The following is a 25930-nucleotide window of genomic DNA, read 5'->3' on the forward strand; positions in this document are numbered from 1 at the left end:
TCTGAGAGGGAGTTTCTGAGGCTGCCCTATTAACTTGCTGTTTGAAATAAAGGACCTTAAGCAAAAGCAAAGCAATCAAGGGACTAGAGATTAAAGCAGAAGTGATAGAGACACCGCTGTTCCTGCTGAAGCATCCAGGACTGAAGTCCGTCTGATGCATGTGATGACAACGAGGACATTTAGGATGATGACAAAGAGCAGGAAAGCTTCCTCTACACAAGAAAGGCCAGTCTTTCTTCATTTAGAATATGGACAGAGAAATTATTAGATAAATATCTCCTCAGACTCTCTCTTTGCCTTATCCTTGTTAAAAAAGCTTAGAAGGAAATATTTGAACAATAAAAAGGAATTTTCAGAAATCACAAAACCAGCATATTTATTCATTGTACCAAGGAACACTTTGAAAAAAAAATTACGTTGAATGTGAATGTACAGAAACTCATTATTAAATGTTACTTTTTATTTTTTCATTAAATATCTTTCTGTTTGAGGAAGCACAAGAAAAAGATCAATAACATTAATCCTAGTCTTAATCTCTCTCTTATTTATCACTATCACACTTTAAGGTCTAATCTACGGGCACTGAAACATTGCTATCAATAATGCTATGTAATGAGCTCAATATTCTATACCAATATATCTTAGACAGCATTCCTGGCAAGCTTAATAAAATATAGATTCTTGGGCTCCTCTCCAGACCAAATGAAATAGAATTTCTGGAGGTGGAGTTTTGGAATAAAAGTTAAACTCCCAAAATAATTCTTAAGTACACTTTAGTTTGGAAACCACTATTTTATATTTTGTCCTTGGAAAGAACAGGTGTCCTGGAGTTTGATGGGAGTCTAACCCATGTTAGATAACCAACTCAGGGGTTATCTTCTCCAGGATGATTTTTCTGAACTCTATGTTGTACTCTACTAAGTCTTACAGTACTCTACACATACCTCTATTTTAACTGAATATGACATCACACTGAAATGACATCATTCTGTGGCTATCTTCCTAGCTTAGAAGACAAGTCCCATGAGGGCAAAGACTTTCCTTCAACCAAGTTATCTCTGCATCTGCAGCACTTAGAACAAGACATCGCACATAGCTGGTACTCTTAAAAATATATTAACACATTAAATAAAGGAATAAATAAATCCATGTATAACACAAGATTCACAAAAAACTGAGAACCATGTAACAGTATGATTGATTTCTTCCATAGGGAATTTAATATCCAATTCAATATTTATTGTCTGCCTACTATGAGAAAAGGGGTACAGAAAGATAATGACAAGGCATTTACTATTACCTAGGGGGAAAGAGAGACATATGTAACAAAACTAGCTATAATTCTAGAGTATAGAAGAAACATAAATAACTTGCAATGAGAGAACAGCGGAAGACAAGAGTTTTCCTTCTCCTTTTGAGTAAGATATGGACTCACAGACACAGGCTGTGTCCTTCACAGGGTAGAAACGGGGTCATATACAATCAAAATACCTTGGATTCCCAAAAGTGGCCAAGGAGCAGAACAAATTGATTAACATACTTTCATAAAGTAAGTATTGGCTAAACTGGAAGAGAAAATTAATCCCAAGTCTTTGAAAACCAAAGTCACCTACAAAGTATGACACAAAAGTACCATCTGTATCCTGGGCTGGAGAAGAAGAAAAATCTCTGATTTTCTTTTCCTCTTTGTCTTTTCTCTTTCCCCAGCTGGTTCCCCCCACCCCTCAGTTCTGTCATTCAATTAAGGTGGGTGGGATTACTGATGAATAAAATGTTGTCCTAACTGGGGTTTTTTTTTTTTTTTTTTAGCATCTAGTAAAGAGGGCTGCAACTGCAATATGCATAATGTGGGTTTTAGAGTAATTTACACCTGGGTTCCAATCCTAGTTCTACTACTTACTTATTGGATGATTTTTGGAAAGTCTGGTTAACCTCTCTATGCTGTAGTCTCTTCACTGATAAAATGGTGATAATATTATTTACCTCACAGTATTGTGAAAAATCAAACAAAATAAATTATTGTGCTAGATCTTAGTAAATTGTAGCTGTTACCACTATCACTATTCAACACTTTGGAGGGCAAAGATGATGTTTTAAAATTAGCTTTAGAAAATGCTTTGCAGCCTGCTTAACCTTGTGCTCAACATTCAGTTTGGTTGGTAATAAAGATACTGATGGCTACCTCCAATGTAGGCCACAGATGAACTGGCGACAGTGGATGGACAAGAAATAAGAAATGAAAACGTCTGAATAATAACTATCAATGTGAAATAATATAACAATAAATCAATGTGAAAAATCTCTATGAATTGTCCAGTTTATGCAGGCAAATGGCAATTTGATGCAATAAATTTGTATCATTTCTATTCAAATATGGATAAGGACCTTGAAAAATATTTTTAGTGACTCTGTTCTTATGCCATCTAAAATTTACACTTTCAAATAGCCTACTTTTTGTTCACTGGAAAGACTATGATACCATTCGATCTCCCATGTACCTTCACCTTGGAGAACATCCTCAATTCTCTGACTTCTTCCCCTATTGGTACTATCTTGCTTTGCAGTCATTGATCATGCTTCTGATTCACCTGGTAAGTGAAATGAAAATGATGATGACATAAAGCAAATGATTTAACATACAGCCCCTGGCACCTGCACTAGGCTGGATGAAACCACCCTACCAGGCCCTACATTTAAGCATGTGTGTACTAATCAGAATGGTTTAGATATTTTCTCATTGGTTTTTCTTTTTCAAAAGTGTGGTCCAATTTATTATTTTTGTTAGCAAATACAGCATTATTGAGAATTCACTGAATGCACAGTAAGACAATATGCAAACAGATTTCAAACAAAATGTGGTTGGTACTGAAGACACAAGAGTACAGAAGAAAGCTTCTGAAAGGTAAGATGATATGATACTAAGCAAATTCTTTACTGACTTGACATACATTTTCTTTCCTGGGCAGCAATAACTATATCCTGCAGCTCATTCAGGAGATAAAGCAAGCCAGTAATTCCAGACTCACGGGCTCCCATAAATGCCAGTTAATTGTCATATGTGGACTATCTCATTTTATTATAAAACTTAGAGGATTTTAACAGAACAATAAGAAAGTGGGTTGTCTTTCTCAAGTTTCTGAGCCAACACCTGCTGCCCACCAGTGGGCCCCTATTTGCTATAATTACTGATTTACAAAGATTTTGCCTTTAAGCTTTCATGCAAATTCAGGCACACAAAAAACCAGCAGTATTGTCTTCTTGTACATTAGACTCTGAGAGTGAAGTGGGTCTCTTGAGCCCTATTTAATCCTTTTCTAAAAGAACAGACAATGTTGGGGAAGTAATTACTCTAAGTTGTGTCACTCTACAGGAAAAAAGATGTATATTTTGCTATGTGTGGAGGGGAATGGCAGCAGATAGCACCCAAAACCAAATACAATATCTTATAAGTATATAAAGGAGAAAAATAATCCATAAACTTGAGAAATATTTTTCTATTCAGTATCTGAAAAAGCCAGGGCAGCTTCACCTTTACAAATAAATATACACAAACGTAAACATATACATGTATATGCTGTGTGTATAGGTATGTGTGTTTATACAGACATACACACCCATATAGATAATTTTTAATCTTTGAGGACTTGGCAGCTGGGGTGGAGGTAGGGTCTTTCCTGAAATTTTTAGAAACTGATGATTAATTTTTAGGCCATGAAGGATTTGATACTTATACCAGATAAACCCCTAAGGATATATCAAATCATACACACAATTCTGGGCATAGTCTGAAAAAAGGTAGATTTAACAAGTAACAATAGTTAGGTCTTTTTCTCACTAAATGTGAAAGCACCAAGCTGGTCTTATTAATGTGTTTGATTAAGCTCTGTTATAGCTACAAATAAGACTGATAACTTTTTATTAGGAAGATACCAGTTGTTAGCAATGCAGTCAGTTGTTTCAAAGCCAAAAAAGATAATCGTAGCATCAAATGCCTAAGTCCAATTTCTCAGTAAAATCTACATTCCCCCTTCAAATCTTTTTCCATACTATTCTAGAAAATACTTAAATGAGATATTCTGCCACTTGATTCATGTTCTAACTCTATAATCTAACTCATTTATTTAAACAAACCCTGGAAAAAGCTTATTGATGTAACAATAAAAGGATACATTTTTCCCTTTAATGCAACTCTGTAACACACATTCTGAAACTTCATGTCACCCAATAAAGCATTTGTATTTTTTCTTATAATTCACGTATATGAATGCATAGAGCTGCCACCTTTTAAACTAAAAAAACCACAGAAGGTCTTTTTGGATTTCTTTTAAGGCCCTTCACTACAGCCAAGCTGAAGTAATAGTATCTATGCATGGTTTTGTTATTATGGTAACAACAAGTTCTAGTTTACAATATATATAGTACTTAATTGGGACTAGGAACAATGATATACTGCATTTTAGTAATTGGTAAATAGTATGTTTTTGTCTAATTTAACTAGAAATGAGAAGAAAAAAATATTTTCCATATATACAAAACATAGTCTATTTAATAAAGTATATGCATAAAATTATATATTAGGTAAGAAGCAAAATTAAAAAGAAAACAGCTTACAATATTCCTGATTAGAGTTCCTAAATATAAAAACAACAAATGAAATTGCCTTGCCATTTTAAAAAATTAGTACATTATACAACTTTTACATACTTCAGAGGAAATAAAGATCTTGTGACACTGTTCTGAGGAATCTTTACATTTATAAAAATCGAAGGCCTAATTTTGCAAATACAACTTTCAAGCTGTATGAGCAAATTTAACTTACATGAAAGGCACAAGATGACATCACGTTGAAGAACGTTATCTGTAAATTTCATAAAATATAGTCACAAGTCACTAGAAACTTCATACGGAATCTCAGAACTGTTTTAAACATGATGTTCTGATTCAAACTGAGCACTGGATAGTCTTTATATCACAAATATAAATTGAAGTCAGAGTGAAGATTTAGAGAGAGAACAGTTTCTTATTTTGAATGCTATCTGCTTTATGCAGTGTTGGTTACTAAATATTTAGAGCAGATAGTTAAAATTTTCTTTAACTTGAATTGTTTTCAATTTTCAACAGCTTATCTGTGTTTTCAGGTTGTAAAAAATGTACTTTCACATTACTGTAATTTTAAAGAGTCAATCACTGAAATAAATTTTAAAGTAAAGTCCTGCTCTATTAGCTTCCTACATTGGAATACAAGAATACAGGAAGTGCTTTCAACAGAAAGTTACATAGTTCTACAGTACAACCTGTCTAAAAGACTTGCAAGGGACCAGTACAGTGACTTGGTCTCTTTGGATCAGGCAAAAGCAGAGGCAAATGAAGAAAATGAACATTTTAAAAAATAACATATTTTTAAAATTCCTGTATGAAAATGAATACTCATTTGCACTTAGATTTAGTGCTGAGAAGAACCGAGGCACAATGAAACTAAGTGCACAAAGGGAACATATGTGAAATAAAACAAATTTTCCATCTAACTGAAACCTTCACCAGTATATATGACTTGGAGAACTAAGACCAGTTGGTTGGAGAACTATTTTTTCATATTTAAGAACATCACGAACACCAGGGACTGGCCAGTCAAAATGTTTTATAAATAACATGTAGGGTGATACTAAAAGAGTGTTGCAACTAAACTTCTGATCTTTAAAATCACTTCTAACTTTGATTTTTTTATGAAATTACTGGCTCTTTCGCTAAAGTAAAATTAACTTCAAATCAAAAACATGTTATCGAATCTCTGGAGGACTGTTAGTTTAACAGTGATGATGGAAGTTTCTTGGTTTCCCAAACAAGCTCTACCAGAGACATATCTCTTCTTCATTTATGTCAGTATTAGCTGTTCTTTCCACAAAACTGAAAGCATGTTGGTAGAATGTTGAACATGATTCTTCAAAGAATAGGTCTTCTAACGGTGACTAGGTAGAAACGGTACTGTGGCGATCAGAAATATGCTGCCTTGGGTCACATCTGCTGCTTATCCTAGTCATCAGGACTCTAGTAAGGCATGCCATCTACATACTTGCTGTCCTTTCGACTCTTTCATTTCAGTCCAGTGATTCAGTTCTTCTTCTCCAGAGCTGTTCAGACCTAAAGAAATCCAGCCTATCATCTCTTTTCTTTTCATGCTGCGTTTGTTATACACAGACAGTATGAGTGTCACATCAGAAAGCTGAAATAGGGCCACTTGAAAAACAAAAGTTTCCTTGTATACTGGGTTTGGCTGCCCTCTGCGGATGGATGTCTTGCATTTGGACATCTCTTGACCCATGGAATTCAGCAGAGTTAACTTAACATATGTATCTAAAGGAAAAAAACAACATACCACCAATATCATTTGAAACAAACTCAAAACAATTTGCTTATAATATAGGCTAAGAAGATTAAGTATTTATACTTTATAAGGATATGGTGTATACCATGCTTAATAGGAATTCAACCAATTCCATTTTGATGTAGATGTTTATAGTAAGTGACAAATGCTGAGAATGCTAAGAAGGCCGAAAAAAAGTTTTTTGGGGTGATGATATCTCAACCTCACTATTTCTACATAATAATTAGAATTTAAAGGTATACCTCATAATCCTTCCCCCACCCTTTCTCCCCATCCTTGACCTCCCACTACCCCCTGCCCATCATCCCCATTTAGCTTCACTAAGCAGGACGTCATAGCATTAATAGACACTTAGCAAGCTCAATTAGCCACAACACTGTAAAGCATTCCACTGTGTTTTCAGAGAATAAGAATAAACAAACAAATAGAAATGAAGGCAAATGGAGAAGAGGAAAAGAGGAAGACAAGAATGCAAAGATGACATCAAAACAGCTTAGGATGAAATGTCAAAAAAATCTCTGCATGGATGTGGTTTTTAAATATACTTTAAAAACAGTGAAGGGCCAAAATGAAGCCAAATGCATTAAGGGTTCAAAGTTCAGCAAATGAAGTAAAACTTTCTCCTGGTTTCATGCAAGAATACATTTAATGTGTTTTGGGGGTAGTTAAAATACTATCGGATTGCTTTTTGGCACAATTTAATGTGAAATTTTAAGTATGATATCTTAACTATTTTCATAAACTATAAAAAAAATTGATGTGATGTTTAGTGTACAAAGTGAAACATGACAGTTCACTGCCTGATTGTCTGGGAGATAAATCCTCTTTTTAAAAGATGGTGTTTTCAAGTTCTTGAGACTCATGCAAATGATCTTCAGCATGTTGATCCATCATGTGTACTTCATATCAAAATTTCAATTAATTTAAAGTAAATTGCAATATTTCTCATGAAATATTTATTTCTATTGTCTGAATCAAAGTACAAATGAATGAACAAATAAAAACTTTTAAAAAGTTTTGCTTATTTTAGAGATACTCTGAATACCATCATCCATAATCAGAGATAAATTCTAAGTTAGTTTTATTTAAAGTACCACAGATAATAAATGTGCATTGTTTCGGAAACCAACATGGTGGACAGCTTCACTGCTGGCAAGTTTTAGGGTATTTTGGTTTTGCATGAAAAGACAACATCCAATTAGCCTCTATAGGAACTCACCTCGGATTATATAAACCTGTCCACCTATCAAGTGTTTTAGACAACAGAACAGTCCATCTGACAACAGGGGGTGGAAGGCAGTAAAAGAAATAATGACCAGATGTCAATCGTTGGGTGAAAGAGGGTCAAAGGTTAGAAGTAAAGAGGAAACACTGTTCACTGGAGTGGAAGAACACAAAACTTTAGCATTTTAATTCAGGTAGAGGGTCGAACAAAAGGGTTGTTGGGTAAATTTCATGGAATGAGAATTTTTAAGGTCATGTGTAATCTTAAATAAAAATTACACTGTTTTATAGAGGGACATCTTTTGATGATATTCTCTTGGTCTAAAGTACATTGAACACAGAATCATGCAAATTATCAGACTATAAAAGACTGAATAAAAGTCATTACAAGGATCGTTATTATTATGCTAAATTTTAAGTTTAACATACTTTTATTACTCCTAATATGATATAAAAATTAAGTTATACAAAATAAAACAGAAGTATCGAAATTTTTGTTCTTGAGTGTTGCTACTATTTCTTTGGATAAAATTGGGATTATTCAGTCTGTAACATAGTTCAAAGCCTAGAACCTAGGTAAATATGAGGGGCTACAATATTATATAATATATATACTCTAGGACAAACTGATAAAACTATCTTACATTTTACTTTATAAATATTCCACTTTCAAATAACATTATTTTTAATGTTGACTTATATTTACTTACTAGTTACCTCCCAACTAACACCATTAATCATCCTTATACTGAAGATCTGATTCTAAAACAATGGCAATTGCTATAACCTACTCTTTAACCTGAAAGAGCAACTCTCTGCTGTGGGTGTTAATCTTTCTAACCTATTATCTAACTCTGCCCCTGGTATCCCTTCATTTTAGTTCTGACTTGTGTTTCTTGGTTTCAGTCAGAGTGGCTACAGTAAGGATAGAAAGATAAACATTTCATTCTGCTTTTTAGCATCTCCAGTTAAATATTTGTTAAAAAAATTTATTAAACTATTAACTAAAGCATGAGTGGCAAACTGATAGCTTTGGGCTCAACGTGACCTCAAATGATGTTTTGTTTATCTGGCAAGGGGCATACATTTGTGAATCCGAGTGTCTTAGGGCAGGATATGCACTCTTGGGGTTGTCACAGCCCTAACATGCTCCCTATCTTTCATCTACAAATTTTGCTCATTTAAGTTCGCACATTGCAGGCCATTTGAGTTTGCATTCTAAGTGTGTATTAATGAAGATGATCAAGTCACACTTCCAAGTCTGTTTATTCTAGTAATTGCTTCTTTCCTCCCACTGAATTTTTCCTTCTGAAATGAGAAAGTGGACAATAGTAATTCCATCCTTCTTTTATGTACCTTAATCTGATTTGAGTCTCACAATTTACCCTGTCAGAGACAGTACCTTAATTTTACCTACAAAGAAATAGACTTAGGGGAGTGAGGTCATTTGTCCAAGGGTAGAAATACGAATATATTATAATTTAAACTTTCAGACTTTTAATTCAGGGATAGATATATTCATGACATACATAAGAAAAAGCTTTCCAATATTACTTGGGGCAAGCCAAATATGTTTTTATGACTTTTTATCTCCATTGAATATAGAATTTTTATGGCATTTAGAAGTAAAGTTGATTTAATTCGAGGGTGGAAAAAGTTTCCCCTCCTTTAATAATTACTTGCTACTTGGAATAAAAGACTGCATTAAGCAAGTCTGTGAGAAATCTTTAAGCAGATTTAAGGTGGCATCACTATTCAAGATTTCTTTTCAGATTTTTAGTATAGGGCATTAACAGCTTTAAGTTTAGATATGTATAAAGAAGCTGCTACTTTCCCAGTTTACCTCTCATAGATATTAACAGTTTTAGAGGTACATTGGGTAACAATTTCTCTGTGTTGCCATAACCTACCCTCCTCTCCTGAACTAAGGGAGAGACGAGGAGAGAGGAGTGAGAGGCATATTCAGGACAGAGATCTGCCATCTAGATTTCCCTTCCTAGCATCCAGGGTAGATGGAAAACTATCCTTTATTCTGTTTGTCCTGGTAACAGCAAAGCCCATTTTATTAATATTAAAGAGAAGGCTCTGCTGGCAGTATTGGGTTATAATTTTAAAGGAGAAAAAAATGTGAAGTAACAGCTTCTTCTTAAATTGTTAAGGTAGAAAGGGAAAATATAGAAGTAAATATAATAGTTCATAGTGTTGCATGCAGAGAGAAAACATAACATTAATCTTCAGTTAACAACAATAGCTATACACATTCCTGTTCATATTTGCGAATACTATTCACTTTTTTTAAACCCTGTAACTTTTTCTGGCATTAAAAGATAATGGCTATGATAGGGATAATTTATTCTGCAGACACCATGAAAATTTAAAAGTTCTGTCACCTTATAATTAATATTTTGAATTTCAAATTTTTCTACTTCCCAAAAGACTGGAAATAGAAAACATGAAACAGATTAGCTGATGATTACACCATTTCATTTTGATTGGTAAAGACTAAATGATAGGATTGAAGCCCCCTAACGCTGAGAGTCCCATAAGTGCAGAAAACATTAGAATTAAAAAAAATTTTTTCCACTCACTGGGTGGTCTGTTTGCTGCCAAGTTTTTGAAGTGGCTGCCTTTTATCACTTCTGCTGATAGTCTTCCAGTTGTGGCATTATAAAGCAGGCCAATGAGAATTTCTGGAACTGAGCCGTGTTCAAGAGACTGACACGAGGATGTACTTTCACTACAGGACATTTCTGACATGCTCATTTGGGAGTCACAGCCCTGTAATAAAAAAATGAAATTTTTATAGTATTTTGCAAAAGAAATATATTAAGAGATAAGTTGTTTATGGCATGTTTTATTGGAATTAGGAAGGTAAATCACAATAAAGACAAGAGTTGCAAACCAAACTACCCAAACATCAGATGAGAATTATTATCTTCAGCATATTTTAGTCCTTGATTCTCTTTTTATTATACAGGAGTCAAAGAAGTAATAGGAAATGAGAAGGTTTCACAAATCTCTCCATATTTATATATAAATCAGAGAAAACAAATTTCTTACACTTATAGATTTTAATAAACTATTTTCTGAAAGTAAAAAATTGCTGTTTAAAAACTTATCAAACTCAAAAGACTGGCAAAGATTTAGACTTAACTGTGTCTTTAAAGACAAAGATTAGCAAACTTTGATTAAATAAACAAAACAAAACCATCTGCTACTTATAAGCCAACATCTAAAACCCAGAGACACACAAAAGTTGAAAAGTATAAAAAAAAATTTATCATGCAAAAAAATAAGAAAAGAAAACTGATGTAGGTATTAATATATTAGTATCAGTCAGGGTTGGCTTTAAGGCAGTAACTATTATCAGAGATGAAGTAGTACCCTTAATAATGATAAAATATTCAAATTACTAAGAAGTACAATAATTCCAAATTTGCATGCATTTAATAATATGGACTCAAAACATAGGAAGCAAAAATTGCCAGAACTACAAAGAGAAACAGAAACCTGTAACCAGTGGGGACGTTAGCATACCTCCCTCAGTAACTGACCAAATGAGCAGATAAACAAATACAGTAAGGATGTAGAAGATTTGAATATCACAACAAGCAAAACTGCTTAATGGTCATAAATAGAACACTGTATTCAACAACTACAGAATAAACATTTTCCCAAGCATACAGAATTTTTACAAAAATAAAGTGAACAATAATTTCAAATGATGAAAATTATTCATAATTTTTTGATTGACAAAATCCAAACCCTTTTCTAGAGGAGAATAAAATCCTTGTATTTTTAGAAATTAAATATATACTTCTAAATAACCCATGGTTAACTAAATGATAACTAAAATAAGTGATTGGAAAAGACAAAAGTGGATAAACTTCTGCAGAGTCCAATTTAAAAAAAAAGAAAGAAGGCAATAATAATTACCAAGAATGAAAAAGGAGATATCACTACATTTTCTACAGACCATGAAAAGATAATAGTATATGCAACTTTCTTCAACAAATTTGAAATTTGGATGTAATGGACATATTCCTAGAAAACTATCACTAATCAAAAGAGAAAGAAGAGAAGAGAAATAGACTATCTAAACAGTCAATAAAGCAATTGAATTTGTAATTAAAAACTTTTTCAAAACACACATAAAGCAAAAAAAATAAAAAACTTTAGCCCAGATGGCTTCATTAGTGAACTCTAATTAATAATGCTAGTCTTACACAAATTCTTCCAGATAGTAGAGAAAGAGGAAACACTCATCAACTTCCTTTAAGAATCCAGCAAAATATTAAAACCAAAAGCTAACAAGGACATTATAAAAAAGAAAAATTACAGAATTTTCTCATTCCTGAACCTGGATTCAAAAACCCTACATATACTATTTACAAAACAAATCCAGCAACATTTAACATCATACTTAATCGAAAAAAAATTTAATGCTTCCCCTTTGAAAATGCCAACTATTACCACTTTTAGTCAACACTGTAGTGGAGACACTAGTCAGTGAAGGTCCTAGCCTTACTAAAGCAAAAAACAAAAAGTATAATGATTTGGAAGGGGAGTAGATAAAAAAAGTCTTTATGTGCAGATTGCATAATTATGTACACAGAAAATAAAAATAAATCTATAGATGAACTATATTGGCATATAAAGGTAAAATTTAAAAATCCATATATTACCATGTATCAGCAATAAATCTGAATATAAAATGTATTAAAATAGTATTGGTTACAGCATAAAAACATGAAATATCTAGGAATAAATATAACAATTGATATGGAAGGCTTCTACAGAGAAAACTATGAACATTACTGAGATAAACTGAAAAGTGCTATATAAATAAACTATGTTTATATATTAGAAAGCTCAATTTTGTAACAGTCTCTCCAAATTGATCTATAGATTAAATGCAATTCCATAAAAATCTCAATAGGTTTATTTGCATTTGCTCAACTTCATTAGCAATCAGGGAAATAGAAATTAAAAGCATGAGATAACACTATACAATAAACAGATGGGCTAAAAGAATACCAAGTATGGTGAGGACCAAGCAATGGCAATTCTCATGTTTCTCTGGTGGAAGTGTAAAGTGATATCACTTTTTAAAACATTAAAAATATACATACCCTATGATCTGGCAATTCCACTCCTACATATATACCCATCAGAAATACATGCAATGTTTATCAAGAGACATATGAAAGAATATCCACAGTAGTATTATTCATTTTGGACCCAAACAGTAGAATGGATACATAATTTGTGCTGAGTTCATGCAATGGTGTACTTCACAACACTGGAAACCAATTATAACTGTATTTATAAAAATGATTTTGAGTGGAAAAATACTGGACCAAAAAGGATACCTAGCTGCAGAATTCCATTTATGTAAAGTAAAAACAAAAAACACAAACAAACAAAAACCCAAACCAGGCAAAACTAAACCTAAACCAGTGTTCCAGATGCATGAATAGGTGGTAAAGTTATCAGGCAAAGCAAGTAGTTGACATAACATGAAAATTGTGGTTAACTCTGGGGGTGGGAGAGAAGGAATAGTGATTGGTAAGGGCACAGTGGGGGTTTCTGGGGATGCTGGCAGAGTTTTATTTCCTGACCTTAATGGTAGTTACATGGGTTATGCTTTGTGATCAAGGGGTTGTACATTTCTAGTTTTTATACCTTTCTAATGTGTGTTGGGTTTCACAAGAAAAAAGATTTCAGAGAAGAATTACATGATGATCTATCACCCATGATGGATGGCTCTGGGTAAAGAAAAAAAGAATTATATGATACAAGGACACAGTGTACACAAATTAATATACAATGATAAAAATAAATATGTAGGACTTTCTTTGAAGATTTCCAAACAGATTCACTCTATGAGTTAAAGAGAAAAGAAAAAAAAAAAACTATAACATTATTACCTCTAATAATATAATTTAAAAATTTTAAAATGTTTTATACAAAGCTTCAAATTTAAATCTACTACTGGCTGTATCAGTAATGAAGGAGAATTAAGACATACCTTGGAACTGAATTAACTCATTGGACTAATATTCAGAAGGATAAAATCTCATATTTTCAAATTATAACTCTAAACCACAGAGTGAAAGCCAAAAGGAACACACATCTTATATTCTTCAATCATGGGTACACAAAACACATAAGTTTGGTATGTTTTCATGACAGTTGGAGCAGAAAACATAATTTTAGTAAGTTTCAATTAGGATATATCATCACTTATGAAAATAGTGTCAAAAACATGCTTGAGCACATTTGGTGCATTTGTTACATTAGGCTATTATACTAGCAGCATCTGTTAGAATATTGTGAAATACATTTTTCATAATATAGTACTTTTCACATGAACCTACATACAGGCAGATAGTTAGATGTGAACCTAATAGTTGCTTATCAACACAGTGGCCACACTGCCACTTTTGAGAAACAAAGTGATGTCCAGAGAAAGTGATAAGAAAGGCCTTTCTCACTCCTAAGGAAAACACTCCTTACTTTACTGCTGTGGAAATTCTTATGTCTAAGCCCAAGAAAAAAGCAAGAACATTAAGATCCTTGTTGATCGCATTCTATTTTAGTAAGCTCTACTGAAATACAGTAATGTTTAAATGACAGAAAAAACTATTCTCTAAGAGTTCATACTGAATTTATACCTTAGGAAAAGTGCTAATCTCAGGGCCTGTCCACTGACATTAGTGTAACTGCCCATTTAATACTTGGAGAGTTGTGGTCGTTCAAGATCACTCGGCACAACAAGCACAGTATAGAATAACTATGTAAACAGAATAACTGTAGTAAAAACAAATTAAACACAGATACTGTGTGCTTCAGTGGCATCTTTCCTTAGACTATTCCCCAGGGCATGGTGGTCCATTCAGTACATATTCAAGAATCTCCACCATCCACCATATACTCCCTCTGCAGACCCCATCATTAATTTATAGCTGGGGCTTGCCTAGGTGGCTGTAACTGCAGGTGATTAACCCAAAGTCAAACAAATTCCAATCATAACTAGGTGTACTTAAAGGAATAGTCCTACAGGCTCCCCAAAGTAAAACTTCCCACCTTGCATAATATTGTATTTCTTTGTAATACTTCCCCTCCTTCCCCCTGACTCTTAAGCCCTAGGGTGAAGGATTATAAGCAATTCTGTGAGAGTAGAGAAAATCTAATTTTTCAGAGAAATGAATAAACTCTATGTGTTTACCATAACCAGAATTACTGCTTAAGGTAGCCATTGCATTTCCTTAATGGTGTTAATAGGTTAAAATTAGGTGGGAACTTGTAAATATATATAGAAAAACCATACCATTAAAAATACAATTCCCATTAAGTAAACATACTGGGGTTTTTATTAATATTGAATTTATTCCAGCTCACTTGCAACTACTTATACTCAACATTTCTCAGGTGAAACTGCTGAACTGTACAATGATAATTACTATAAATTTGAATAACTTCTGTGGCACTTGTTCTCACTGTGGCTGGAAGATTGCATTCAGTTTTTTTTAATTTTATTTATGTATGAAATGCTCCCATTATACTTTTCTGAAAATGGGGCGGAGAGGGCGCAGAGGGTGCTGAAGTGTGAAACGAGGGAAGTCACCTGCTACCTGCTGCAAAGTTGTGGCCCCCACCCATGGTGAGTCTCACCTCCAGCGGCACTGCTCCCTCCTCGGGCCCTCTCCCAGCCCAGGGAGCTGGGTAGGGGGAGATAACCAGAGGCAATCAGGAGAGAGAAACAGTGTAATTGCTCCAAATCCCACTCCCCTTTCACCCTTCACCCCACAAATCCAGCGTAAAGGAGAGCCAGTCTGTATTTCTGTAGGGTTTGCAAAAACACCAGGTGATCTAAAGGATAGCCCACTGAAGTGAGCTGTGGATGGATGGATAGCTTAAATTTCATAATGGTGCTGGATGCTAGTCTGCCTATAACAGTAAGCTTTATCAGGATACTTTTGGTTGCAAGGGACAGAATATCCAACTTCAACTAGCTGAAGCCAATAAGTTCTCTCGTGTTGCTTATGTAACACAACAGTTCCGTAACAGCGGTAGCTTCAGGCACTCATTGATCCAGGCCTCAACCCATGTCACTAGGAACCAGTTCCCCTTTAACTATTTCTCAGGTTTGTTTCCTAAATTTGGCCTCATTCTCAGGAACACTCTTCCTTCCTGGTTGCCAGCAGCTCTGAGTGTTGTAGTAAAGAGGAAGACAGCCTTTGCTCAAACCAAAGCGCCAGAACTTGCTAGTTAGGGCCTCTGAGGTTTCATTCTAGAGCTTTAGAATAAAGTCTGCTTCAGCAGAAGTACAGGGGCAGCTTGGTCTTGCAAGCAAAATCTGGGTACTGTGGGCACAAGAAAAAGTTACAGATGCCAGGCAGAAAAACAAATGGCAACCACAGGGGCCACGCAACTGGGGAGCTGGTGATGCCGCTGTCGCTCCAATTGCGACTTCCCTGCTCGGGCTCTTTGCTGGATCTGGTGTGTGGTCATCAGCCTTGCAGGAGCCACGGAAGAGGAAAAGAGGCTCAATGAAACGGAACATCACTACACGCATAGAGCATAGCTCTGACATTCAGGTTAGCCAGGGAAGAGCTAAAACAGAAGAAAATTTTCACTTCTTCTTTCATAGCCCTATATATTAACACTAAAATATTAATATATCTGATAAGAAGGTTTGAGATAGAAGAAAAATAGTAAAACAAATAAAAACAAAATATTTTATATCACTAGCATTTGACTACAGCATCATGTGGAAATGGTCATGAAAATATCCCTGCTCTGATCAAAATTTATGTATATACATGTATATATAGATATGCACATATTATTTTTTGCTGTATTCAATATGAACATATTTAACTTGGGTTTCTACATATATACTTATAAGTGAGATTGGTTTATAACGTTTACAAGTTTCTTTTCTCATGCTTTCCTGAAATAATACCTATTTGAAGAATATATATGTGTGTGTGTGTGTGTATATATATATATATACATAGGCATATGTGTATAATTTTTGCTGAATTCAATTTAAAAATGTTTAATTTAGGATTTCTGCATATATGTTTATAAATGAGATTGGTTTATAATTTTCGTTTCTTATGTTATTCTTGTCTAGCTGGTGTCAAAATTAGACAAGCCTAGAAAGAGAAGAAGAGAAGTCGGGAACCTTTCCTTTTCTTTTCATTCTGTGAAATAGTTTATGGAATACAGAAGTTACTTGTCCATTGAAATTGGGTAAAACTTGCTTCTAAAACTCAATCACTTCTTTCTTCTTTCTTTTAAGGAGACCTTTTGGTTACTGATTTAATTTATTTAATGATAGTAAGTCTTTTTATGTTTTCTATTATTCCTAAATCACTCTATAGAAATATATATTTTTCAAGGAAATCACTTATTTTATCTACCTTTTCGAATTTATTTCCCTAGAGTTATTCTCTTATGATTTTGAAATCTGCACTGAATTGGTGGATATATCTTCCTTTTCATTTGACATAGTTTCTTTTTCTTTCCTGTTGAGTAACTCCAGGGGCTTATCTATTTTATTAGTAATTTCAAACAACCAGATTTGTTTTAGTTAAACCTCTTTATAATTTTCCTTTAATTAATTTCTACTCTCTTTTCCTTTTCTAACTTCTTGAGTTGGAGAATGCTTAGCTGATCAATTTACATCATTCTTATCTTCTTGCAAATATAAGGCTATATATTTCCTTATAATACTGACAGAGCTAAACTCTACAAATTTAAGTGTTTTCATTTTTGTTTGCATCTAAATATTTCTAATTTTCATTATGCTTTATTCTCTGACCATGAGTTAATTTAGAAAGTTTTTTGTTTGTGTACTCAAAAATATAGGTTTTGGGGGATTGGAGGGGCTTCCTCTTTTTCCTCACCCCCTATTACTCTACCCTCTCAGTCATGGACTTCCAGCTGAACACGCCTCCTCGCTATTCCTTGAACACCACACACATTGCGGGCTCAGGATGGGCTGTTCCACCTGCTTGCACTGTTCTTTCCCCAGATATGCACATGGTTAACTTCCTCACCTCTTCCAAGTCTTTGCTTACATGTCATATTCCCAATGAGCCTTATCCTGACCCTTATTTAAAATGACATCTCCATTCCCAGGAGCATTCTTGATCCTGCTCACCTGGTTTCTTTCTCTCCCTATAGTACTTATCACCGCCTTGCATACCACATACTTATTTTATTTATTATGTTTATCTGTCCCTCTCTCCCTTCCTTAACTAAAATTAAACTTCATGCAGGTCAAAATTTATTTCTGTTTTTCATTAATGTATATTGAATACCTAGAACAATATCTGGGCTGTAGGATGTGCCTAACAGATGTTTGTGGAATGAATATCTAATTTCATTGTAACGTGATTAAAAAAAAATGAAGTTCATATGATATTGACTCCTGATATTTGTAGAGAATACCTTTGTGGCCTAGCATATGGTTGACTTGTGTAAATGTTCTATGAATGCTTAAAGTGAATATTTTTTAATTTATTGGGCAGAGATCCCATAAGAATCCATTAAATCAAATTTTAAAATTGTCTACATCCTTACTAGTATTTTATGCTTAATCTATCTCTGCTTATTTCATTTTTCTACATGACTATTTTAAATGTTTAACAATCTCTTGGCTCACCACCACTTCTTCCATCTCATTTCTTCCTCTAGAATTCATTATTTTTCTAACAAAAGAATATGCTTTAGTAACTGTTCTGGCAATGATTTATGGGTGGTAAATTCTCCTGGTCTTTGCCTGAAAATATCTGCAGTTTGCCCTCTCCCTGAAGTGATAATTTAGGTGCTATACTATTCCCAGCTGGTCGGTACTCTGCCTTGGCACCTTAAAGATATCATATTAATACCACTGCACTGCCTTCTGGCCTCCACTGTCGCTGCTGAGAAGCCTGCTGTTAGTCAAACTGTTGTTCCCTTGTATTTTCTTTGTGGTTGCTTTTATCACTTTGTCTGGTGTTTCACCTTTTCATTGCAATTTTTAGGGGTGTGGATTCATTTTTAATAATTCTGTTGAGGACCTCTGCTTTCTCAGTCTGATGATCTATATATTTCAAATACTTTCTCTTATTTTCTCTCGTCTCTTATTCTGAAGTTCTTACTAGAAAATATGCTTAACATTCTCACTCTACACTCCAAAACTTTCATATATTTCATTGATTCTATTTTTAATACGTTTATTTTTCTTTCTAGAAGTTCCATATGGTCATTATTTAAATCTGCCCCTTTTCCCATATTGTCTTTCCTTGTGGTTGCTATGACTTCATTTATCTCTTTATTCCTTTGAAGTATATTCATTTTATAATCTCTTTCACAGTGTTCTATTAATTCTAGAGCTGCCAATACATCTTTCTTTTGGGTCTGCTGACTGTCATTCATGGTCAATCCTTTCTTCTTGCTTGTACTTTTTAAAATGAAAGTTCACCAATGCTTATCCACAGATCACTGGTTTTTCAGCTGTGGCTAGTGAAACACCACTGAATTTCATTTTTAAAGTACAATACTATTTAAAAAGTAAAATAAAAGCAATACAAGTACATAATGAATAATAAAATAGAGCTTTTGCTGGTAAGAAAAAGCAAACTTTGGAGCCATATTTCTGGGGGTCTTTCGGTTACGAGCATGTGGCTTTAGCAAAGTATTTAGCATCTCTCTGCTTAAGTTTAACTAAAAAATTTGGAATAACTGTGTTTACTTCTTCAGTAGTTATACTAGTTGTTAACATTTAGAGAACACTGATGTATTTTATTTGTACTGCATTATTTAATATATCTTGGACTAAACATTCACCTGCTGTTTCAGTTTAATTGATAAATATTTGGAGATTGCAAAACAAGCTGTTTAAAAAAAAGTTACCATTGTAACTTCTTATTTATGTGAATCAGAATTTTTTTCTAAATTGAGTAATTAAGATTAATGAAATAAATTGGATTGGATTTCAGAGCAACAGCAAGACTAAAATGTATTAATCGGCAATTGTACAACTGTAGGTGCCTGAGCTTGGAGTAAGACAGACAAGTTTACATGTAAGCTCTAACATTTTACCATTTGTGTAACCTTGGACATGTTTTATAATTTCCTTGAGACTCAGTTTCCTCATCTGTAAAAGGAATACAGTAACACTACCCTGTTTTATGCTATAGGGTAGAATAAAATTTTTATTCATCAAAACAACCTTGTTAATTTCAGTGTTTGATGTTACATATAAATATAATAAAATAAGATTTATATTTAAAATATCACTTTTTCTTATATATTTGGGTTATAAATAATATTTCATTTGAAATACAGGGTTTGAATGCTTGAAAACCCATGCACCACACTATCTTTAGATCTTATTTCTAAATGGTCAAATCACCCGATTCTAAGCATTGTAAGATTGTGCTGCCCCCTGCTGGCCCAGTTTCTCTAAAATATTTTGAGTCTTCTGAGAAGTCAAAACTTACACTTTGGTAGTATATATAGTTCAGGAATCCTAAAGCCTGGAGGACTGTAATAATGTAGATGGTAAAATATTGAAAGTTGCTCTAAATAACATATGACATTTGTCACGACACTAAAGTATAAACAATCTGAAGGTGGGAACAAATGAACATAATATATTCCCAACTGTTGTATTTAACACATTCAGATATCCAATTCCAAATAACCACTACAATTGCTATTGTTTAAAGTGCTACTGATTCCTGGTGGAAAATTAACAAAATATACACATTTATGGCTTAAATTAAATAACCTGTGAATATTTCCCTGATTATTTCACTGAATTAACAGCAACTTGATCTTTATTCCCCCACATTAGTAGCATTTGTATTGTGGCTGGTTGCAATATATTAAAATTACATTTTCCATGGATTATATTTTCCAAATCTTGGGCATCTTCTCTGTTTTAATCTCACATAACCAACGAGATATATCCTGTTAATTTTTCTTCCAGAAAGCATCTCAAAATTGGCTCTTCCTTACTACTAAAACTCTTCTAATAGTCTTATTACCTAATAGTGCAAAGAGTACTTGACAAGAAATCAAAAGACCTAGGAGCAGCTCTACCTGTTGCTAGCCCTAAGAATTAGAGGTAATTTACCTATCAAGAGTCTAATTTTTCTCCATTATAAAACAGAGATTCTTGTTCATGTCCTGTCAAGGTATAAGATTGTGTGAGCTCACATACATAAGTGCTTTGAAATATAACTTTATTTCTATAATGCAGTTGCATCTTACCCACCTTTTCCCCATTCTAATGCTTCCTGTACACCATTACCTATGCACTCTGTCATGGATGTACAGAATGGAAAACAGAGGATGGGGGAATTGGAGACAACGGCCACAGGGGAGGTCTCCTATATGCTCAATTAGTCATCCTCCATGTCCACTTGATCTGTTACTTCCTTTTTATTCTTTGAACTTTTGGCCTCTCTTTTTTGATAATGTTCTTAGGTCTTTCCTAACTGGAGGGTCATTGTGGATCAGCTTATCACACTCTAAGCTCCCCAATCTCCATGCCAAGATAAAGACATCACACACTGCTAAACTAGACTTTCATAAAATTGGCTTTGATGGTGACTCACTTCTATTCAAAAATATAGGGCAGACTGGTAAAGTAGGGACCTACCTCTGAAAGTCTGCTTTTGTATAAAAGCAACATGAACACTGGCAAAAATTGCCAAAATAAACTTTTTCAGAACTCTGAACTAACCAAAGGCTTGCAATAATCCAAGAAATATTTATTCAAGAAAAATGGCTGAATATTATAAGAACAAAAAGTTTTGTCGCATTTTAAATACACACTAGTCCCGTTCCCCTCTTGCTAGTTCTATGGTAGCCTTAAAAGCCAATGGCCTCACAACTATGGTAGCTGTGAAAACCAGCAGCCTCGCAGACACTGGGGGGAAAGAATGGGTTTGAAGTCCCATCCCCAGAGAATTGTCATTACTTGACTTGTCTGACAGCCCCATGAAAAGTTCCATTTTTAGGCTTTGCCTTGATTTTACTTGACTCAGAGATTGATCTGTGTGAACAGAATAGTTGTAGTACCCTTAGGACATTTGTTGGAAACAATCAGTGGCAAATATTTAACATTGCAATTGCCAAGGAAGCAGTACTAGTTGGGGCTAACAAGAAGCTGACAAAAAATAAGCGGAAAATCTGGGGAATGAGATGTTCATAGGGAGTTTTGAAACGTTCCAACATATTTGGGAATCTAGAAGTCTATGCACATGTGTAAGGCTATGTGCATGCCCAGAAAAGACCGGAGAAGGTTCTAATCTCTCACTTCTAGCTGACTTTGTTGCTCTGTGCATGCAGGAAGTGAAGGCTAATGCATAGTTGTAAACTGGCTGCTGGAGCATGGAAGGCATGCCCCAATACACACAGAACCTCTCAGTAAAGACTAAATATATTCAAGGCATTTAAGGAAATCTCTGTCCAATCATTAGCTGACCATTAATCTACTTGAACAGAGACTTCAGGGACTGCACATAATAGATAATACATATTTTACAAAGTTAATTCAAGAAAGTTATCAAATAAAGAGCAACAATAAAAACAACAAAGAGCAAAAACAAACCACGGGGGTGAGGGTGATTTCAAGAGTTGGCCTATTGTAATATTTGAAATGTCAAGTTTTGAACAAAAAATTGTAAGACATGCAAGGAAAAAGGAAAGTATGACTCATAAAAAGGAAAACAGTCAGTCAATAGGAACTGTCTACAAAAGCTCAGATATTGGGCTTAATAGGTAAGATTTTGAATCAGCTCTTTTAAATATGTTCATAGAACTAATGGAGACCATGTCTAAAGAATTAAAGGAAAGTATGAGAACAATGTCTTGCCAAGTAGAGAATAAGCATAAATAGATAGAAGTTATATAAAAAAGAAGCTCTGGAGCTGAAAAGTATAATAGCTAAAATGAGAAAGAAATTCAATAGAGGGCTCAACAGCAGATTTGAATTGGCAGAGAAAAGAATTAGTGAATTTGAAGACAGATCAATTGAGATTATCCAGTCTGAGAAGCAGAAAGAAAAAAAAGAAGAAAATGAAGCAAGCCTCAAAGCACATCAACATATGCACAATAACAATCCTATAAGACGACAGAGGGATAGGTACACAAAACATTTGAAAAAATAATGACCAAAAACTTCCCAAATTTGATAAAAGACATTTATGTGCACATCCAAAAAGCTCAAGAACTTCAAGTAGGATAAACCAAAAGATATCCACACCTAGACACATAGTCAAACTGCACAAAGTGAAATACAAAGAGAGAATCTTGAAAGCAGTAAAAGAATAGTAACTCATCACATTTAAGGAGTTATTAGAAAGATTAACAGCTGACTTCTTCTCAGAAATCATGGAGGCCAGGAGGAAGTGGGATGACATATCCAAAGTGCTGAATTCAACATCCAGCAAAACTATGTACATTAAAAATGATGGAGAAAGAATGGAAAAATAAGCACCGCATGTATTCACCATCAAATTGGTTTCACTGATCACCACCTAAGAGCATATTTAGGAATAACATTAATCAGGTGTCGGGCAGATGTGGGGGGGGGAAGGGGATGGGTGTATACATACATAATGAGTGTGATGCGTTTCATCTAGGGGATGGACACACTTGAAGCTCTGATTTGGGGGGGAGAAGGGCAATAAACATAACCTAAACTTTTGTACCCCCATAATATGCTGAAATAAAAAAAAATTCCTTCCCGTCCTCACTTCTTCCCCCATTTCATTCCAAGATGCACCATTTCAATGATTTTCTTGCAAAGGCCTTAAATTTCCTTGCTTCTCGGTCTATTCAACATACTTGACAGGCTGGCAAAATGCTAACCTTGAATGAACCTAATAACTCTTTGACTATACTGGGGAAAACATCACACAATGGGATGGATTGGAACTTTGGCCATCATCTGGTTATATTTATAATCTGGTTATACTTCTCTAATAAATTTATTTTTCTATTTTCTCAATGATTATAAATCTTCCATTCTCCTAAAATCAGCTGACCCAGTCTCCTTTCTCCTTACTCATTCTTGCCTCCTGCTTCGCACTCACACATACCTCAGTATGTAGAGACTTCCTGCCAAAAGATGTACAAACTTTCCTACATCTGGATCCTCTCCTTCTTTCATACTGTTATAGGAGGAAACATTCTTTCTGTGTCATGCCAATTTCTTCACCTGTTGTCTGGATCCAATTTTCTCCAGCCTTCTTAAAAACACTACATATCTCTATTTGTCTCATATCCTAAATATTACTCTTCACTGAATTTGTCTCATTCGTATATAAAGATGCTCAAGTCTCATTCATATTTTAAAAACCCTTTTGAATCACAAACTACCTATAGACAAGGAAAGAAGTGCTGGAAGCAATCAGGCAAAACAATTCCCAGAACTCACACAGACCTGGAAATAATTCACACTCTGAACAGCCAGAGTGGCGAGAACTCATAATATATGGGGCATTGGATTAAGTACTTAGAAGGAAATTAATTGCCTGAGTAGTGGGGCCAAATTAGCCCTAGAATAAAGAATGTCTAGTTTTCTACAGCAAAACTTAAAAGCAAGCCTCAAAAGGATCAAACTGTTTTCAAGCAGCCTGACTAAGTCCAAGAACAAAGCTCAAAATTATAAGAAAACAAAGGAATTCAGACCCAACAGTGTAAGATTCACAATATCTGGCATCCATTAAAAAATTATCAAGCATGCAAAGAAGGAGGAAAATAAACCCCATAAGGAAAAAAGTCAATTGACAAAAAGTGACCCAGAAATGACATGGGTGATAGAATTTATAGATATGAACATTAAAATAGCTATTATAAATATGCTCCATAGTTCAAGACAATAGAAGAAAAGCATGGGCACGTTAAGGAGAAACAAAGAAGATATAAAAGACACCCACATTTAGCTTTTAGAGACTAAAAAGTACATCTGTGATGAGGAATACAGTGGACTGGATTACCAACATGGTAGACACTGCAGAAGAAAAGATTAATGAATCTGAAGACATAGCAATAGAATCTATCAAAAACTAAACCAGAGAGAAAACATACAGAAAAAAAATTAAGTACAGAGGATCAGTGAGTTGTGGGACAACTTCAAAGCATACCAGAGACTCAGAAAGGGGCCAGATGGTCAGAATTAATATTTGAAGAAGTAATGGCATGAAAGGCCCCCAATTTAATTAAAACTATAAACCCATAGATCTGAGAAGCTCAATGAGTCCCAATCAGCAAGATTTGATATAAGCGATGAACTTATAGCTCCTTGCTTTATCAACAATTGCATGGTGGTGCTGTGAAATGATTTAGGGAATGGAGGAGGCAGAGGAACATGTTTAAGGGTAGGGGCAGAAACGAGGTCAATATTGTGTATGTTGAATTTACACAACATACTAAAGGTATGAGGCTTTAAAGATATACAGAATGTGAAAGCACTTTGTTACCATCAGTTGAAGTGTTTTACAAATAGATTTAAGTATAGGTTCAACTAAGGCAAGAAACACAGCCACACTAGAATCCAGAAGAGGCTGGGGACTTCTCAGTACCACGGATAGTTCCACCACTCAGTTTCTTCCAGTCTTTAATCCCAGAAGGCCAAAACTTATATTTAGCTGCAATACTCTAAAGTTTATACCTGGTGACCATTTTATAGACACCTGAAAAAGAGGAAACTCTCCCCGACGTGCCCATGGGTAAAGGCTCTCCTCACCCTGCACAATTACTTGTGACAAAGAGTATGGCTACATCTGTATAAATGGTCAATGTATGTTAGTGGCTATCATTGTTATCAGCATACGTATAATCATCATCATCATCATCATCATCTTAGACCTCACTGATAGACTGCTGAGGGGTCATTAACCTACAAAAATCATCAAGCAGGGCGAGCAGGGCATCCTCATAGAGGAGTGGCACACCAGCTTTAAGCAGGGTGAAGAGGGTGTTCACGCTGGGGATGGGAGGGAAGGTACAAAGCAGTGACTTAGTATGGAGAGAGAGCCCAGATGGGCAGCCTGGTGGTGGCTATCAGATCCTGAGCAGGATGAGGGGGGCATTTCCACAGACAGGTGGCCTTGCACGGGATGTAAGAACCTTAGCAGGGTAAGGAAGACATCTCGTTGAGGGCACTGACAGATGACATGAAATGGGCTGTCAGCCTGAGCAGGGGGAGGTGGCCATCCATTTAGAAGGCTGGGCCACTGTAAGAGTAAGATCCCAAGTAAACTAAGTAGAGTGTTTCATGGAAGGGTGGTCTACTGCAGGACATCA

General features: G+C 34.7%; 1 protein-coding gene across 3 annotated transcripts in view; it reads right to left on the reverse strand.

The window, feature by feature from the left end:
• Nucleotides 1-6037: 6037 nt before the first annotated feature.
• SYT14 (synaptotagmin 14) overlaps nucleotides 6038-25930 on the reverse strand; it is a 103045-nt gene continuing 83152 nt past the window's right edge. For 2 of the 3 annotated variants that reach the window (XM_069459481.1, XM_069459479.1), the window contains 2 exons: nucleotides 10195-10384; nucleotides 6038-6351 (listed from right to left, as the gene is read on the reverse strand). In XM_069459481.1, the coding sequence (XP_069315582.1) occupies nucleotides 6038-6351; nucleotides 10195-10384 (504 nt within the window). Of the gene's footprint in view, nucleotides 6352-7601; nucleotides 7659-10194; nucleotides 10385-25930 lie in introns of all 3 variants that reach the window. The other variant, XM_069459480.1, reaches the window with a different exon arrangement.

Source organism: Eulemur rufifrons, chromosome 27, assembly GCF_041146395.1.
Source record: "Eulemur rufifrons isolate Redbay chromosome 27, OSU_ERuf_1, whole genome shotgun sequence".
Taxonomy (NCBI): Eukaryota; Metazoa; Chordata; class Mammalia; order Primates; family Lemuridae; genus Eulemur; species Eulemur rufifrons.